General features: G+C 37.3%; 1 protein-coding gene across 1 annotated transcript in view; it reads left to right on the top strand.

The window, feature by feature from the left end:
- SLC36A4 (solute carrier family 36 member 4) overlaps positions 1 to 18,414 on the top strand; it is a 109,651-nt gene extending 91,237 nt beyond the window's left edge. Inside the window, exon 10 of the mRNA XM_009282294.1 lies at positions 18,107 to 18,414. Within this exon, the coding sequence (XP_009280569.1) occupies positions 18,107 to 18,414 (308 nt within the window). The remainder of the gene's footprint in view (positions 1 to 18,106) is intronic.
- The last annotated feature ends 303 nt before the right edge of the window (positions 18,415 to 18,717 follow it).

Genomic DNA, 18,717 nt, shown 5'->3' on the forward strand with positions numbered 1-18,717 from the left:
TATTATTATTATTATATTATCATTTTATTTCAATTATTAAACTGTTTTTATCTCAACCCACGAGTTTTTCTCACTTGTGCTCTTCCAGTTCTCTCCCCCATCCCACCGGGTGGGGGGAGTGAGCGAGCAGCTGCGTGGTGCTTAGTTGCCGACTGAGATTAAACCACGACAGCAGTATTTGCTCAAATAAATTTCTCTGACTAATTGACAATGAAGTCTATCAAGTACTTAATATAGAGACTTATGATGTTACTTAATATAATTTTGAAAGTCATTTAGGTACAATTCCAAGTTGTTTTCAGATACATGCTGTAAATAAGACCTGTCAAGCATGCTACTAAGCAAGGGAATGACTATGACTGGGGAGCAAAGTAATTCTATGAGGAAAGGAAACTGAAAATTATTGTCAAAAACACTGAAAATGTTTGTTTTCCTTCAGGAATATATGTAAAATATGGAGCAAAATGCTAAGAGATGTTATTATCAGTCTTTGCAACTTATATACAGAAGCCACTTCTGCTTTGGAGTATTGCTTTCTAACTCAAACAAGGAAACAAGACAAAGAGGGAACCATAACCCAGCTATGGTCTGTGGGATTTCATTTCTCTTCGGATATGCTGTCCTCACAATAAGCTTGTAGAAGAACATGATCTAACTGGTAGAGCTAACTGATGAGTAAAATGTTTCAAGCAATGATGTGCGCTTGTTTTAATGTCTTAGCCACAAATGCAGCACATGGAAAAAATTGACTACTTGGCAAGAAGGAAATGACTCAGCTAAACATATCTAGGTACATTTTTGGTTTACAAATTGTTGACATTTGTTTTAATTTTCTAGTGGTAATTATTTTTCCTATCTAACAGTAGACCAGCAAGATACTCAACTGTGGTTCTAGTAGAGGCAAACTGTGGTCCAGTGAATTCCCTGCTGTGGACTCCGTCCATGCAGAGAGTTCTCTGGAGAATTGACACATGCTTCTATGCGTTACATGTGTGTGGCACTCTGGATATTGCTCAGCTTACAAGGGGTATTTACGTAAGCTTTTATCCAAATTTAAGAGTGACAGGGAGTCAAAGTGATCGCATTCCTTTAGCAGCACTACTTGGTAGAGAGCAAACTCTGCTTTCCCAGGGAAGGCAGGGGAAATGCAGTCAGCATCTCCGATTGACTGCAGTCTTGTGTGAGCGCATGTAAAAATGAGTGAAAACTGTTCTTACCCATCTGTATTGCTAGGTTAGCATGAGAGAGCATTTAAAATTTGAATAGCGAAATACCATATTTAATGTATACTGAGTGAAAAAATTTCAGCAATCGATTGGAATGGATTGCTCTCTTGAAATGAGCCCCAGCAGGACATCTACTGCTAACGCTGGGTTGCAACTAGCAGGACGTCCTGAATGCAAACTTCTAATTAGAAAAGCCCTTTATTTTCAAAATTATTTCCTAAGTTTTACATGAGGAAAAACATTTTTCCTCATGCATAGGTAGATCATTGTGCAGAGAGCCAAATGTGCAGAGTTTTTCTTTCAAGGTGCTAGAAATGATAGGCAGATTGCAAGTAAGCCTTTTGAAGATTGTAAAGGATAAAGGTAGCAAAAGCATTTCTTGAAAATATTTGAGAGCTTTTTCACTGTATATTGAAAACAATTAGCAATAAAGAAAATACTCAGGGCCATCAAAGTATAACTTTTCTGCCAGTTTGTATACCGGCATCCTAGTGCTTCTTTTTCTTTTCGATAAAAGTGAAACATTGCTTTGCTTCAAATTGTTTCTTAAAAAATTACTTCATAGCTGGCATTAGTCACTCCAGGCATTTTCTTTGCTATTGCTTCACATAAGCATAAAAGCTAAAATATTAATGATGTCTTAGTGTTAGTCATGATTAGTGGCTTGATAAGCTGATCCTCACAATAGGCTTTCAAATGTCTTTTTTGTTTTATAAATGATTGGAGAGGAATTGCTGGCTGCTCACAACTTGTTGTGTTTTCTGAACTGCCGTTGGTCAAAATTAGCAGTTTTTTAAATTTTACTTTGTTTTGTTTCCTCTGCTCCTACCGTGTATAATAGGCAGCAAAGTTAACTTTAAGTCTTGAGATACATATGGAACTGTATGAGAATTAAGTCCTCTGTGACTTCATTATGATGACTTCACCAGCCTGCTACAGAGTTAGGACTTTAAAGATAGCTTGTCATAATAAAGGTATACAGCCTTAAAATGTCAGAGCAAAGTTAAGAAAAATTGTATAGCATATTTAAATGAATTACATCTTTGCAGTGTTACATTTTCACATTACTGTTTTATTTTCTTTTTATGTGATTTTCTTTTCCCTGCCTTACTGAAATACTGCAACTCACTCTGAAAAGGAAGATGCTTATGAATGGCTGTATGATCTGCTCATGTAGATACACTTGCTACATTCGTGCCACAAACAGAAGGGATGGATAAGACCTTGTCATTTACTCTTCCTCCTCATTGAAGGACTTTCTTTTTTACACTATATTCTCGAGTGCTTTGTCTCATCCAACGAGAGTCACTTATCTTGAGAGTGTATAAGATATCTTGTGATAAAAAAAGGGAGGGATAAAATATGAGCATTCCTTAGTACAAAAACTGTTCTTCATTTCATTTGTAATAGATCCTTCACAGTCTTTGGGAGAGGATCTCATAGATCTCATGAGATCAAGTCTGGAAGAGCAATCCAATCTTGAATGTGTGCCTAATCTGTCTACGTTCAGTGCAATTAAGTACATATTTTTTTTGCTATACCTTTTTGCTTTTCATGCAGTAACTGAAGTATTATTTTATAATTAACTATAATAAATATTATCTAATTTATGCAAATTATATAAAATATGTTCTATAAAATAAATAAAGAAAATATTTGAATAATTAAGCATAATTACCCAATAAATGTACTGGGTAATTCAGTCCATGGGGTACACGCTAAACTTTCATTTACACAAATACGGAGCATTACCACTGAGGTATGGGTATTTGCTGGTGGGACTGAGAGCAAAGTTTTGACCTACTGTGTTTTCTGACCATGTTAACAATCTTCCACAGTGCTCTGTGGTGTTCAGCCATACCTAACCTATAAAATACGATTTTCTGTGACATGCTGTTTGCAATCAAGATTAATCCAACCATCAGTTTTTGTTTATTCCAAAAAGCAACAGTCAATACTGATCTACCTTACTATAAGCCCCTTTTACTTAAATCCACATCTTCTATAACTTTTTGTCCTTTTTCTTTTACTTATGTTGGAAAATCCTCTTAGTCCATTCTGATACAGTTTGATATTACCATTCTCCTATGAATATTTTCATAATTCCTTTTTCTTGTTTCTTTCATGACTTCTTTTTTTAGAGGAAAACTAATGAGAGGAAATTCTTCCCCATCTGATCTATAAACAGCCGTATCATCTCTTCTAATTGACAAAACTTGTGGCAATTTTGTGTTCTTAATAATTCACTTGTTTTCTAAATTGATTCTTATACTGACAGTGGGTAGATCAATATTCTAACGCCATGGTTATAATCGCATCCTTAAATCAATATTTACAAAGCTCTTGGCAAGGAATAAACTTCTCCCTCAATTTAGGTTGATAGTAAAGCAGTGCTCCAGCATCCAGATCAATGTTTTGGGAACAAAAAACAGTGTAAGATCTTTCCTACACTTAACCCACAAGGTTAATTTTGTTTAACGAAAGGCTCTAAATTTGAATAATATATTATAAATATAGTGTGATCCAGAACTAATGATGAAGTCATTGCACCAGTTTTCTTCACAGTAAAAAGTTAGGGGTTTGAAGGGGTTTGATGAATTTCAAACATACTGTAATTCACTTTTTTGTGTTAGTTTACACTATTTTTAGTAATACGAAGACCACAGAGAACAAATGTACATAATAATTTCCACAAGAATATTCCAATAAATTTTAATTAATGCAAGTATTTGTATCAAAGTATGGAGATGGTATTACATACTCTGAGGATTTTTTGGTTGGCTTTATTAGTTGATTAATTAAGATGGCTAATTTTGGGCTTATCAGAAATAAAATAAATCTTAGCAATGATGTGACAATGCAATTTACTGCTATTAGGAAGTGACAAGTGTTAACAGTCATGCAAAACACATTATTTAAGACGTCTCAAATAAGAAAAAGATGAATATATGATTGCTGGCAATCAAAATAGTTCTATGTAAAATTGATCTTGCCAAATAAATCTGATTTTATTTTTCTATGGGTTTACCAGATTAAAAATAATTTATAAAGACACAGATGTAAATGTAGTTTTTCATCACACAAAATTATGGTAATTTATCATTGTAAAGTAACCATTTCAGATGAATTAAATAGTGATTATCTGATATCTCATAAAGAAGCTGTTATTGAGGGCAGATACAGAATTCAGGCTATTTTTAAAGGCTATCTGGCAGAATCAGTACTAGATGTGACACTAGTTGATGCTTTTGCCCATCTTCTCAAAATTAGAATTAAAGCTGATAGAATGTACAGACAATACAAAGAGCAACACACAAGTAATGAAGAATACATATCACACAGGCATTTTGAATAGTGTTTTATACAGCTGTGGGAAGATGACATTCTAAGAAGAAAAGGGGGATAATAAGGTGATTAACTAGTTGAACCTGAGCTCAAAGTACCATGTTGTGTCTGAGGAAAGGACATAGTACTAATGGTTTTTGGGCAGAGCAGTGTCATATATTAATAACAATATACAACAAAAAAGATGATGGAAAGTATGCTTGATCAAAGGAGGATTACAAAGTACTATTTATACCCAAGAAATAGTTAAGTGACTTCTGATAGTGGATAGAGCTTTAATCGTCAAAAACGGATAGCAAAGGTTACTTGTCTGGAAGCTGACATCACACAAATTCATATTACAGTATTGGCAAGCGCAAACTTCCAGTGGTGAGGGCACTTGGCCACAGAGGTAGCTCACCTATGGAGGTAGGGTATCTTCTTGGTAAGGACGGTATTCGGTTCTATAAGGGACTCTTAAGTTTTAGGTGACCAAGTGGAGGCACATACACTTACGATGTTGTATAAATAGATGTGTAGTGTAATTTCATTTGCGTGGCATCTGTCAGTGAAATGTCAATGACTAACATGTAGCCTAGGACATCAGGAGACTCAGCTGGGGAGCAGTTTTGATCTTATACCCTTTGTGTTTCACATTTTCTCTGACACAGGTTTAAAAAGACGGCAAGTGATACTTACTTCCCAGTCTGTTCTCTGGCCTGATGCTTGGCACTGTCCTGGGAAATGGGCTGGCAAACTTGACTTCTCTGAGATGTGGGTATTGCGCTGGACTCAGCACTACAGGAAAATACTAAGCACCATCAAAACAGATCTTTGTTTCAGGGTCTGGAAGGGGTATAAAAATGGAGATGATGAAATTCAGGATCCCAAAGAGACTCATGTGAGAAGCGAGGTTTTAGGTGCTCAGGTTAGTTACTGTGATAGCACCTGTGCATGTGTGTAGCAGAAAACCAGCTCCTTTTTTGGGCCTTTGTCCCAGATGGCCAGGGTTTCACAGAGAGTGATGCTATCCCTTGGTATCACCATCATATAGGTAGTGCTAATCGAAAGACAATTGGTGGTTTTCAGGGACTGCCTGAATTGGCTTATGTTCTTCAGGGGGATGGGGTTTTCTCATAAACCCTTTTCTTCTGCAGTACTGAACCACAGTATTTTTTTCCTAAGTTCAAGGGAGAATATTCTGTGAAAACTGTATCTAATACGAGCCACGCTGAAACAGGTAAATTGAAGCCAATGCCTATGTTCTGTGTCTCCTTTCACACGTCCTTTTATGTTGACGTTGAACTTTGGGGTAACAGAGTAGTTTATATCATATTATCTTTAATTGTTTATTGTTTAATTATGCTGCTAAGTAAAAACTTAATACCTAATCTAAAGTTTATTTAATGACCTTTATCTGAAATCTTACCGTTTTTAGACACTTTTTTTTGAGAACGAAAGGGAGATTGAGTTTAAACATTTACTCAACAGTTACTGTTGGGGAAAAAAAAGTTGGGTTTTTTTCCTGTGGAAAGTTAGATAATGATTATCTAGAGAGCTGTAGGATAGACATCAGCACCACGCTTCACACTCACCTCAGATGGGCTGTAACTGGAAGCATACTTATTTGACTTGCCAGGTTTCTGCATCTTTATTTGGAACACTACCAGCAGGCACCATTTTTACTCTGGGTAACTGAAACTTTCAAGGATGTTGGCAGCGGTGGTTGTAATGCCTGCTAGTTAAAAAATGGCATTATAGTACAGTAATATCTTGTGCTTGATATTTAGTATTGCCTTTTATCCTGTGGGAGTCCATACTGCTTTATAAAGTATATTTACACATAATCGTTTCACTGTCCACTTAAAAGCATTACCAAAGGATTATGGTAGAGTTTGGTATAGGAGGAAAACCATCCCTAAAACAGAATGCAAAGCATTTGAGGATTGCCAAAAAAAGGTGATCACATAACACTAGCTCAGTTCTTTATTTACCATTTATTCTGTAGGCACATGGACAATTAAGAGTAATACTCTTTGATATCAGAGTTCCAGTGTAAATATTAAAGCTCTAACAGCTACTGCAATGATACTAACGTTTATTATTTTCATATTGTTTTTATCTATCACTGTCAAAGAGCCTTATAAAATAAAGGAACTCGCTATTATTGTTGCCATGTTGCAGATAAGGAAGCCGAGGCATGGGGAGGGGAAGTGATAATGCCCAAAGCTACTAAACGGACCAGTGCAAGTCAAACACGCTGAAAACAGGTTTCCTATGCACAAATTAAAAGCTTTATTTCTAAGGATACAGTGCTTTCCCTTTGCTTATGGAGAGAGATCTAAAATTACAGGACCTACAATCCCAAACATTACAACCATGGGGGATTTGTAAGCTGTTTGAGAGATCATCTTGTGCTGGTACTTTTACAGTGTTGAAAATCACTTTCATTGACCATTTATTTAGACCAGCTGCACTGCTTGTCTCCTGATAGACTTTGAAAATGTTAATTTTCCAGTTTGTAGTCCATCCAGATGCTTTCTGTTTCTTTGCTGTTTTTCCTTCTCAGATAAGTGCTTGTTTGTTGCACTGCTTTTTCTGAGCAACCTACATCCTCTGACTACATCCTATGCAGATCTGTCAAATCACTGGCTTTTATGAGTACTGTTTTTAAGGGAAAATTTCTTGACATGAAGACTGCCTGCTGTTTTATGTTGACCATTATAGGGCAGGAAACTAAACTGCTTCATTCTTAAGTAAAAAGCTGATTTGAAATGTAACTTTAAGTTTGCTAAACTTGGGAACAGTAGAAAACACATTTATTTCAGAAAACTGCTTTCTCAGAAGTCATAATGAGACTTTGACAGCTAGATCATTTGTAATTTGATAACACACACAGGTTTTAAAATGTTTTCTTTCCTTTAGAAATTTCAAAATGGAGCTGTGTTTTAAAAACCCTGCAGAAAATCTGAGAATTCCTCTGGCAAAACTTTAGTGAATCAGCAATTTAGGGATCTTTAAAAAAAAAAAAAAAAGACACAGCTTGAATAATCTTATGACTCAGGAATAAAAATAAATTTTTGGCAAACTTCTTTGGGTGATTTAATTAACAGTTTAGAAAAAAAAAGAATTGAAAGGTAATTTTGTAGGTGAGAACTATAAACTCAGTGTTTGGGACATTCAAAGTGGGATTTAAACCTCAGCTCCTTGAGGAGAGCACCGAACCTGAGTCCCCCTATTCCCATGTAACCTCTGTAAGCATTAGGTTATTATTTTCCCTCTCCCATCAAATTGAAAAGATGATGGTGAGCTCTTTGAAAGTTATAGCTAAAGGATAGTATATAGTGGTACAGGCTTATGATATGCAATCACATATTTATGTTGGGTATTGATTTACTTGGGTCACAAAAAATTAAGAATGAATGCTAAGGAGGGTGACCCCTTCTCTTGGGCATGCATAACGTTCCAGACATCTGGCAAAGAGTGACCTGCGCAGTAAGCCCCAGCCTGCAGCGAGCACAGCTGACTTGACTCTAGGAGAGGACGGTGCTTCAGACACATGCTGCGCCTGAATTTCCCCATGCTGAGCTGTAGGCAGCTATGCATTTGGCAGTCAAGTTTTCCTTCATGGTGAAGCAAGCTGCTCTCTCCAAACTTCACTTTGCAAGGTGAAATGCCAACAAATTAAGATTGAAAACATCTGCAGATGACTGCATTTTTTGATTGATTTGGACTGCAGGCCATAATTCAGTACTTAATCTGCCTAAGCCTGTCAACACAGGGAGCTGAACCTCAACTAGCTACTGCACGTGATTCTCTCTGGGAAGCCAAGGCACTTGGCAGCTTGTTTTTTCTGTATCATCAATCAACACAGCAGGCTTTAACTAACTCATGCCTGTGACACCAGCTGTTGCAAAGCATTATTTTGGAAATGCATTGGTCATGCCACTGCAGTGTGATTGTTGTCTTTTTGTGGGCATTATTTTTTAATTTACTTTTGATATGTTGCAGTAAATTCACAAGTTATTTATTAGCATGTCAGTAATAATATAGTATGTGTCATATGCAATAGGTACTGATCATACCAAAAACCTCTGCATTTTCACAGCCCAAAATAAGCAGGCCAATTCAGATACTTAAAAACTACATGAGAATCCAAGCATTTGCTTTTTATGAAAAACTTTTAACATTGTGTGAAATCAGAGTGCAGCTTCCCATTTCAAAGTGGCTAAAATTTCTCTGGGGACTAAAGTATTTAGTTTGTAAGCTACTTAGCACTGCTGCTATTTAAATAATATGACGTATCATCTGAAGTTACAAATAAGCAAGAATGAGTATCTCTTTTAGCCATTTTACTTAAGAAATAAAAAAACCCCTGTGAAGTATCACTGTTAAAATATAAATTTTAATCCAGCTTTGAATCGTGATTAAAAATCAATGATTTAAATTAATTCAGACTTAAATATGATGTCAGCCCACTTTCAGCACTGTTACTTTGTGCTACAGGGACGTTTTTGTGACTAATTAGGATTGTAGTGAGCACGTTATCATTTTCTAGGCTTAAAGAACATAATTCTTGTCATCTTAAGTGATCATTTCATGTTTTTATCAGTTACAGGAAGCTTTTACTTTCCCTACTAGCTGTAGGATTTTTACCAGCCTGCAGGTAGAGTATAGACCCATTGACCACTATTCTTTTGTCCAATGAGTTTTTTACCCATCTAGTTTCCCTCCATCCAGATACAAGAATATTGTGGGAGTGTCAAAGACCTTTCTAAAGTTGAGGTAAATGACATCTACTGCTCTCCCCTCATCCATAAATCCAGTCATTGTATCAGAGAAGGTAATCAGGATGGTCAGGCATGATTTACCCTAGATAAATACGTTTTCTGTTCCCAGTCACCTTTTTCTCCTTCATGTGCCCAGAAATGTGCTCCAAGATTACTTGCTCCATGATTTTTCCAGGGACCAAAGTGAAGCTGACTTGCCTATTCCCCTGGATTATTCTTTTGGCCTTTCTTGATGACATTTACTTTCCCCCAGTTACCAGGGATCTCCCCCAATTTCCATGACCTTTCAAAGACAATATAGAGTGGTGTTAGAAGGACATTGGCCAGTTCTCTTCAATACTCTTGGATGCAACCCATCATGTCCGGTATACCTTTATGGTTTCAGTTCTCTCAAGTAATCCCTGATTCAGTCCTCATCCACTGATGGCAGTTCTTCTTGTTGACCTCTTTCACTGATCACAGGGGCTGGGAGACTGACTGAGGCAAAGGCAACACTGAGTACCTCAGCCTTACCTGTGTGTACGGTCACTAAATCCCACACCCCATTCAGCAGCAGGCTTACACTCTCCTTCTTCAGACTTTTATTACCAACGTGGTTGTAAAAGCTCTTCTTATTGCCCTTGGCATCCCTTGAACGTCTCGGCTTCAGTTGAGTTTCAGCTTTCCTGAGACCATCCAGGCATGTCTATGTGATGTTTCTAAATTTATCCTTTGTAGCTTGTCCCTGCTTCCATCTCCTATATGCTGTCTTTTTAGTCATGAGTTCCCTCCTTAGGCAAGCTGGTCTCCTGATAAGTCTTCTTGTTTGGAAATGTGCAAGTTAATGTGTTCCTGCTGATGGAAGCTGTAGCACATACAACACCCCCAAACACAGGTTAGAGACTCTTAGCTCAGAAGTTTTATTACAGTTATCCAGAACAGAATCTCCTTGTTCTGTAATTTATTTAATACTTGGGGGGAGGAGGAAGAGCTAACTTAATCTGTTATTTAATAAAGTTTTTAGTCCTTAGGTGGTAATTAGAGAAGATAATTTATCTGGAACAGCTGTTATGATTTTTGGGATCCTGATGGATTCTATTTTGACAAAAGGTTTCCACAGTAACAGATATATTTTTTGTCATCTTAATCAGCTATTCCTTTAATAATCTTTAATAAAGAAATGTAAAATTTGATTCTTAAGTAGAACAAGAAGGATAAAAATAAGTAATTTTAACTCTTCTTAAAGGTGTCTTTGGCAGTGTTTCTCCTTCATATGTACATGTTTAGTAGGTATGGAGCAAAGTATGGTAGCTTAAGATTAAAGGTAAGTGTGTTCAATTTCATCTTAATTACATTATTTTTTGCTCACTTTGTGTAGTAATCAAAAGGTATATAATGAAATTTTTATTTTCAAGGGTGAGGGCAAGACAAACTTTTTTATATGAAATTATTTTAACTTACTATTGCCTAAGTCTTGCTTTTGTTATGAGACAGCAAAGTAGCCATGGATCACTGCCTGCTTTCCTGTGACATAGCTTTATATGCATAGTGCATCCAAGAGAAAGATTGGGGAGTATGGAGTGATGACGGTGAGTGGAGGGAAATACGACTTTCCAGCAGCATCGGAAGCAGCATGGCTGGCTCTTCAGGGCTTAGCCGCAGCTCTCAACTCTTTTCTTCACCTCTGCGCTCCATAGCAAAAACAGTCTTGTCCTTGGATAAGCAAACGTTAATGTTTGCTTGCACTGTTGGGAGCCTTTCAGCTGTCTCAGAGTCGCAATTTGTTTTAAGAGACTGAGACAAAGAGGACAGAATTTTAATTGCAGACTCATATCTGGTGGGTCCATAGAATCAGATGTCTGAAGGAAAGTGATTGGCAGTGGGAACAGTGTCAGTACTGTAATGGTATAGGATCGTCCATTTAGAGCTCAATATTAATGAGTTTTGCTGCGTGCTTTACATTCATTTGCTGAATCTAGCTGCATATAGCAGTTGTTTACATTATTTCACTGAAGTATGTCTAAAAAGATTTGTATGATAAAGTATTGGTAGCAAAGCTCAAATAAATTTACTGCAGAGACAAATGAATAAATACAATGTTTCAAATGTAATAGTAACCAGATGTCATTTGTGAGCCCATGGATTGTAGTTAATTAAATGGTGAAATACATCTGCACATAATCCAGCGTGTGCTGCACCTGTGCTTGGTGGTTTTATGAAGATCACTTGGTGTTGCAGCTCCGGGCAACCTGCAGCATGAGGAGCTTCCTTGGTGTCTCGCTGCCTGGTTTGCTTTATATGTTGCCATCCAAGAGGGGTGCTTAGTAAAAAGACATTAATTCTGAAGACCTGATGAGGGGCAGACAGAACAGGGCGAGGAGGCCAAGCAGTTTATGAACTACCGCTTTGACATTTGGCAGAGTGAACAAGTCACTCTGAGTGTTCCCGAGGAGGTGCATAGGGGGAAGAATTGCCTTATAGCTGCGTCACTGCTACTCTGCCCCTGTCCCTGTAAATCTATACCTGCTCACACAGGCTCCTCCTGCATGACATTATTGTGACACCAAATTCTGCTTAAAATGGGTGCAGATCCTGGAAACTGAAGTCTGAATGAATTACACTACCTGAATTTTGGGGTTGTAAAAGCACAGACAACTAGGGTGGAGAGATTTTATTAGTTCCCTCCCATGGAGGGAACACTGTCCTGGAGAGGGGCTCTTGTACCAGTGGTACATGCCAGTCTTAGCTTGGGTATAGGTATTTTAGGTAATCTGGTAAAAAAAGTGTGGACTCGATGCCTCTGTTAAGTCGCTGTTTGGTCTGATGTCATTCTTTATGCTTCTTTGTGCATAAGGAATAAAAAGAATATAAATATAAAGCCTTTTGTAAACAGCTTTGAAACCTCTGATGCAAAGTGCTGTAAAAAATGAATTTACTTACACGTCTTTGAGAAACTGATGTGGAGGGCTCTGGAGAAGGGATGGATCTGCCCATTCCCTGAACGGGTTATTAGGGCTCTGCTGTGTGTTGGGACAGTGTCCTTGATTACCTCTCATTGTGAAGGGTAACGTTATTTAAACCATCTTCTCCTGTGTGTGTCTAGTCTTTCCTACTAACATAGGACAAAGCAATCATAAACAGTGAGTTGTGGTGTGAGGGCAAGTGATGTGAAGTACTTTCTGTCTCTGCATACTGTATGTTGCAGGAAGATAATGATGAAAGAGTGTTTCATTCCAAAAGGAATAAAGCCAAACCGTATGATGTGTGTGGTTGTCCTGCGTTTAAGCTGTATCTCTTTTTCTTTCCAGTGTGAAAGTAGAATTTGTCATCTTGTAGTATAACTGCAATTTATCTTCTGCTTTGTTCCTTTTTCTGTTTGGTTTTGGTTTTGAGATTGAGCTGGTATTTAAAAGCATGCTTTTTAAGAAGTTGGGTTAAGGAAATAATTTTTGGTGAAGACTGAATCTAAATAATTTTTAAAGAAATTATCTTCTGTATGTATCTTATAGTCTTCTGATGTCTCAAAGAACGGCTAAAACAAACACCACCTCAAACCCTATGTTAGTTAGCATTTTTAGCCAGAAAAAATAATTTTCTAATTCATAATTATGTAATATCAGGATCTTTATCTAAAATCCTTTTTTTTAAACTGCGTCCATCAATATGTAGATTTCTTTCTACCTGTGTGCAAAGCTCTATACATTATTCGCAAATGCTCTTAAGTGATTATTTGCATTACTTTATCTTCAGATTAATAACAGCTTTCTACTTGGTCTCGTATTCCTTTGTACACACGTATCAAAACACAGTTTAGTTTCCACTGTGGAACTCTCAGGGAAGGCATTCTTTTTTGTTATTTATTTAAATGAACCTCTTTTTCTTGAAATATTAAGTTCTGTTAGAGTTTGTAACTTATTTTTAAAACGTGAATTGTTTTAATTGTGACATAGTATGTTACTGTTTTATAAAAGAGAGATAAATGTTTTATTGTGGTTCTCTAAATAAGTCTGCAATGTCCAGCTGATGTCCGAGGGGTAGCACGCACTGTTTTGCCTGCCTTCAAGCCAAGGTGGAAGATACAACTCATGTACAGAGCATGGAAATACATTTGCACAGAAAACACAACACAGATCCCCTGGTCAAATGACCACTTGAGAAGATGTAGATATCCTGACTTTCTAGTTGTCCAGCCTGCACATGTAAACTCCTTGCAGCCAAACCTGCTAAGCTTTCTGGGGTAGTCCATAGCAGAGAAATGGTGTTCTCTTTTCTTAGGAGGTAAAGGAAGAAAACTTGGGCAATGTGGAGGAGAGTGTTGTGGAAAAGGAGGAGTGAGTCGGAAGAAAATATGAAGGTGCTGCATTAGGGAAGGGGAGCCAGGAAACAATGCAGTAAGGTGAAGGGAAGAAGAGGATTCCAGTTTTACTGGCTAAGCACTACTGCGGTAAGGAAAGATGGGCAGAGAGCACAGCCTGGGATATTAGAATAGGAAGGAGGATTCAGGCTGATATTTTGAAGTGCCATTTTGCCTATAGCCACAATTCTTTGGCAAACATTTAATTGTAGGCATTTTTTCTTCCTGGAAGGGACTCTTTCTTTGCCATATTGTAGGCATCTGAAGGCATGTTAAAAATATGATTTTGTTTTGTGCTTTTGGAAAGTTGTATGTATGTCAAACACCCATCTTTAATACATCAATGCTCCAGTCTTCTGATTTAGTCCTGGAAAAGTGGTACAAATAGAGAGTAAGTTTGGGGTGTGCTGACTTCCTGCAGAACAGGGACCTCTTCAGCACTATCACTGCCTTTGAAGAAAACTGGTTGTATATCGCTTGAGACAATTATTTTGCTCTTGAACTGTGTGAAGTTCCCACTCCCTAGTAGTATCCAACATTTCTCATACTTAAGAAGCCCTCAGTCTTTTTGACCATGTATATTTATAACATCTGCTGTTAGGACAATTTGCTTGGGCCATACTACTGATCTGGTAACGTATGTATTACTTCTTTTCTTTGGATGCACATGTATAAATACCGCTGACCTGGTTTTTGTCAGAAATATTAAACAGTTTTATTATTGGGCTACAGGAAAATTTAGTAGAAATTATCAGTATTATTAGCCTTTTAAATTTCAAAATTGCTTTCTTGCTTCCTATAAGATGCTTATAAATAAATTAAGTCCTACTAGAAACATGGAAAAAAATGCTTATAAGTGAGCTGTATCATTAAAATCTCCTGATGAAGTTGCAATATGTTTTGCTTTTAATCTGTGTATGGACAGGACCAAAATTATAGTTCAATCTTTACTTAGATCCATAGATCCTAATTACAGCAGTACCCATCTTGCTCAAGGATTTAGTGTGGCATATGCATTACTTTTTGATAGAAATAAAGTAGCTTAATATTTTATTACTAGAGGAAGTATTGGAATATGGTAATCACATATTTGACTTAATCTGCAGTTAGAATGCACTTAGGTTGGGAGTAGTAAAGAGATGGCAAAACCTTTTTTTCCCAGTGGTCTCATTGAGATTATCTCAGCAAGCAAGTCTGGCTAGTAATGTGCTGATTCTGTAACAAGGAGAGAAAGTTGTAAAAGAAGCAGCACTATAATATAAACAGAGTAAAATTAAGCGTATCTTTCCACGGGGATGATACGTCCCTTAAGAAAATAGAGACATTCTACTATAGTGTTCCGCCCCCAGAAAAGCCCCAGCTGACACTGCATGGCTGAGACAGGCTGGAGAATCCATTATTACTGTTTTTTGAGATTAAACTGCAGAGTTAAGGTAGAATTAATATGTTACAATCTCTCCTTATCTCTGCAGGATGCTCTTTGTTCATATTGCTCTTGCTGTTTCATTCAAGGCTGACGACAATTTAAGTGTTGGCCAAAAATAAGTGTCATATTAACATTGTAGGACTTACTTCTTCAGTTGAGATTCCCAGAGCTTCCAAACCAGAAAGTTTCATGACTGTTGATAAAAGTTCAGAATTTCTTCTTGATGTTATATTTTTAAAACGTATGCATGGCTGGGAAAATTAGGCTCCCTGCCTGTAGGAACGCCCCTTGTTTACTTCTCCTGGAAACTGGTTCCCTTTCTTAACTCTTGAGGACATTCTTTGGTAGGTAATAAAATGAGTTGTATTTCTCTTGGGTTGTTAGAGAATAAATAAGGCACTAATTAAAACCTTGAAACATATTTCCAAACTTCTCCCACAGCAATATCCAGATTCATACAAATTTGTATGAGCCAGAAAAATGTTTGATGAGATCCAACTCAACACACAGCATTTTGCTTCTCTGTAACCTGAAGCAATTATAAACTGTAGCTATTTTTTCCAATTAAAAAAATATGAAAAATATTCTCATTATTTTTAATAAAGCAGAACTTTTCAAATAAAACTATGAACTATAAATTAATGAGTACCTTCTAAATTGTGGACACATGTAGAATTGAAAGAGGTCTATTACAGAAGTTGAAAATCTATATTTAATGAATACACCCACTACATCTATTAAATTGGCAAGATAATAAATGTGCAGCTCTCTCTTTTGCTTCAGAAGAACACATTCAACATATTCACTAGCTGAAAGTTTTACCAGTCATTGCAAATATACTTCATCTGCACTTTTCAATTACTTAATGGATTGTGCACTGCTGTGCAAGTATCAAGCAAGCTTGCCAGTCAGTCTGGTCTGAGCACTCATCCTATATTGCTTGGGCACTCCTGGTGCCTACTTTTATGGCTTGAGTGGAGTTATGGCTACAAAAGTGATAGAAATGGGTACTTTGTGTCTTTTATTAACTTTGGCATAATTGCTTTCTCATTCCATTTAGCTTTGTCCTAGATAATGCATAAGCATGCGGCATTTCCAGTCTTTAAATGTCATATTCATGCAATGGGAGAAACAGTTTGTTTGGCATTGAGTAGGTCCATCATAACAGTGGGATAAAAAACTTGGCTCATCTATTTTTGAGTGTCAGGGTGTTCCTAAGGTTTCCTGAAGGACACTGTCTCTGCCCAAGCTTCCTTTGGCCACATGGTGCCTCTCATATATCTGTAGAATCACAAAGTGTTAAACTATAGTCATGGTAAGCAAGAACAAGTTAATTGATTTTTCTTGGCAGATCTGTGCATGATATGCTTCTTTCAAATAGGATGGGCTGGAGAATCCTTTATCCCTCTGTTGGCTTATACCTTCAGTCTTACCTCCTTTTTGCACGGATCTCTGTAGTTAGGGGTTTTATTAAAATGTGTAGTGAATGGTTACCTGGTAGCAGCAGATAACTGTTGTGTTCTGCAAGTGAATCTTGAGTGTGTTTGCCAGTGCAGATTTCCTCAAGTTAAATATTCTCAATGGAGAGCATCAGCACTAACATAACTTGAGTATGTTGCCTTTCATAATCAGATGTTGTTAGAATCCGAGGCAGCTGGTGGCATTCAGCCCACAGCAAAGACGCTCTGCAAATAGAAAGCTCATCTTGAGAAATGATAAAGCTGAAACACACCTTCTGGTTTTCATCCTCACGTGTTATGTGAGGATTTCATTCTTGCTTGTTCCATTTGTTTATTGCCATAAACATTGTTTACATAATATTTGGTTAGTGGAGGAGTTGCTATAAAGCCAAACGTGCTTTTATTATGGCTTAAGAATTAAGAAGGGAGGTATGGGAGAACCAAAAACATACTATGTGGTATTTTTGATTTGCTGGTGGCTTTTACGCCAGTTTTCCCCATTCCCTTTCTTCCTTGTCTTGATGAGAAGTGATAGAAAATGGCAAGCAGGCAGATGCTGTGGATGTTTACGATAATGTCTGACAGCTAGAAGGCGATATATTCATGGAAGGGAAAAAAGACAGACATTTCCGCCGCATACAGGGAATCGTATAGAGGCCTGTGCTCAGCTGACCTTTGAAAGCTGTTTTCTAATACAGGACTGAAAACATTACATGACAACTGGTGTATCTGAGTTAATGCCAGGGTACCTTGCCTAGGCTTGCCAGCCAAAGGGGTTAAAACCAGAAGCGGTTCTGGTCCAACATGATGGATTCTGTTTCTATGAATGGTATAGTTTCAAGAGGTGAGACCGGCCATGCCGTGCTAAAAGTGGGCCTTGTGTTCAGACTTGTCTCTTGGCAGAGCTAAATTCTCGTTTAGTTCACTGGGCAACTATTTTAGTGGCATTTTACAAATTGAATGCAATTGTATAGACCAAGATTTTTCAAGAGGCAAGTTTGTAGGTAAAAGTGACTTAAATGATTGTGAGACTGCCAAGTGGCCAGCAGGTTTGGTCCATTTTGAATAATTTTATGTCACTTAGATTATTAGTAATGTATAGTAATTAATAATAATACATTTTTGCCAACTGTCTCCTGGGCAGCATGCAACAGCCCCTTCCCCTGCTCTTCATGAGCTTTATTCTTTCGTCTTAAAAACCCAACAACCAAAAAAGTAAAACGTCTCCATACAATTTCATATTTCTCATTTCTCTGTGATTTGCAGGCCAAATTTATTTACCCTGTAAGTACAAGAAAACTTTAACTTGAAGCTCTGCCAGCTCGTGCAGAAATTCAGAATTGAAACTGAGTATCTCACATAAGCATGAAGATGTATCTTACTCACAAATACATGCGTTTATATATCGTACATCACTTGTAGCTGGAAAAATAGTGAATGGTAGAACTTTTTAAAAAGCATGGACCACTAGGTTCTGTGTTTGTCACAGTTTTGTTTTTCATGAGGATGCTGAATCTGAAGCCACTGTTACTCTTCTTGTGTTTTAGGTGCTGTAGCAGTTTTGATCCCTCGCCTAGACCTGGTGATTTCTTTCGTTGGAGCCGTCAGCAGCAGCACTCTAGCACTGATTCTGCCTCCTCTTGTTGAAATCCTCACTTTCTACAAGGAAAACTTAAGTTTATGGACGATATTTAAAGACGTTTTTATAGCTGTCATTGGAGTTGTTGGATTTTTAACAGGGACATATGTGACCGTTGAAGAAATCATTTATCCTGCATCCACAGTTCTAGCTAACGCAACAGAGAGCATCTCTGCAGATTTAAATGCTACAAACTTGGTGGTTGGTTTAAAGTAATAACCAGACACTGTGAACTATTTTGTTCCTTAACAAGAAATCCTAGATGGATGGCAGACCTACGTGTGGGACAAATTCCATTTCCAAATGAATTTTTGAAAAATAGCATGCAGCCCTTTCTCACTCTGTTGTTTGTTCTTTCCTTCATTCCTTCCCACCTGCTCCCTCAATTAACCCCTTTGCTCTCAACCTCTGCTCATCTAGTGAAAAACTGAATTGATGTCAGGGTTTAAAATATATATATGAATATAGGAAGGAAATATAATTTTAGGTTATTTGCAAGAAAAAAAGAAGAATTTTCAT

This window comes from Aptenodytes forsteri, unplaced genomic scaffold (genome assembly GCF_000699145.1).
Source record: "Aptenodytes forsteri isolate BGI_AS27 unplaced genomic scaffold, ASM69914v1 Scaffold75, whole genome shotgun sequence".
Lineage (NCBI taxonomy): Eukaryota > Metazoa > Chordata > Aves > Sphenisciformes > Spheniscidae > Aptenodytes > Aptenodytes forsteri.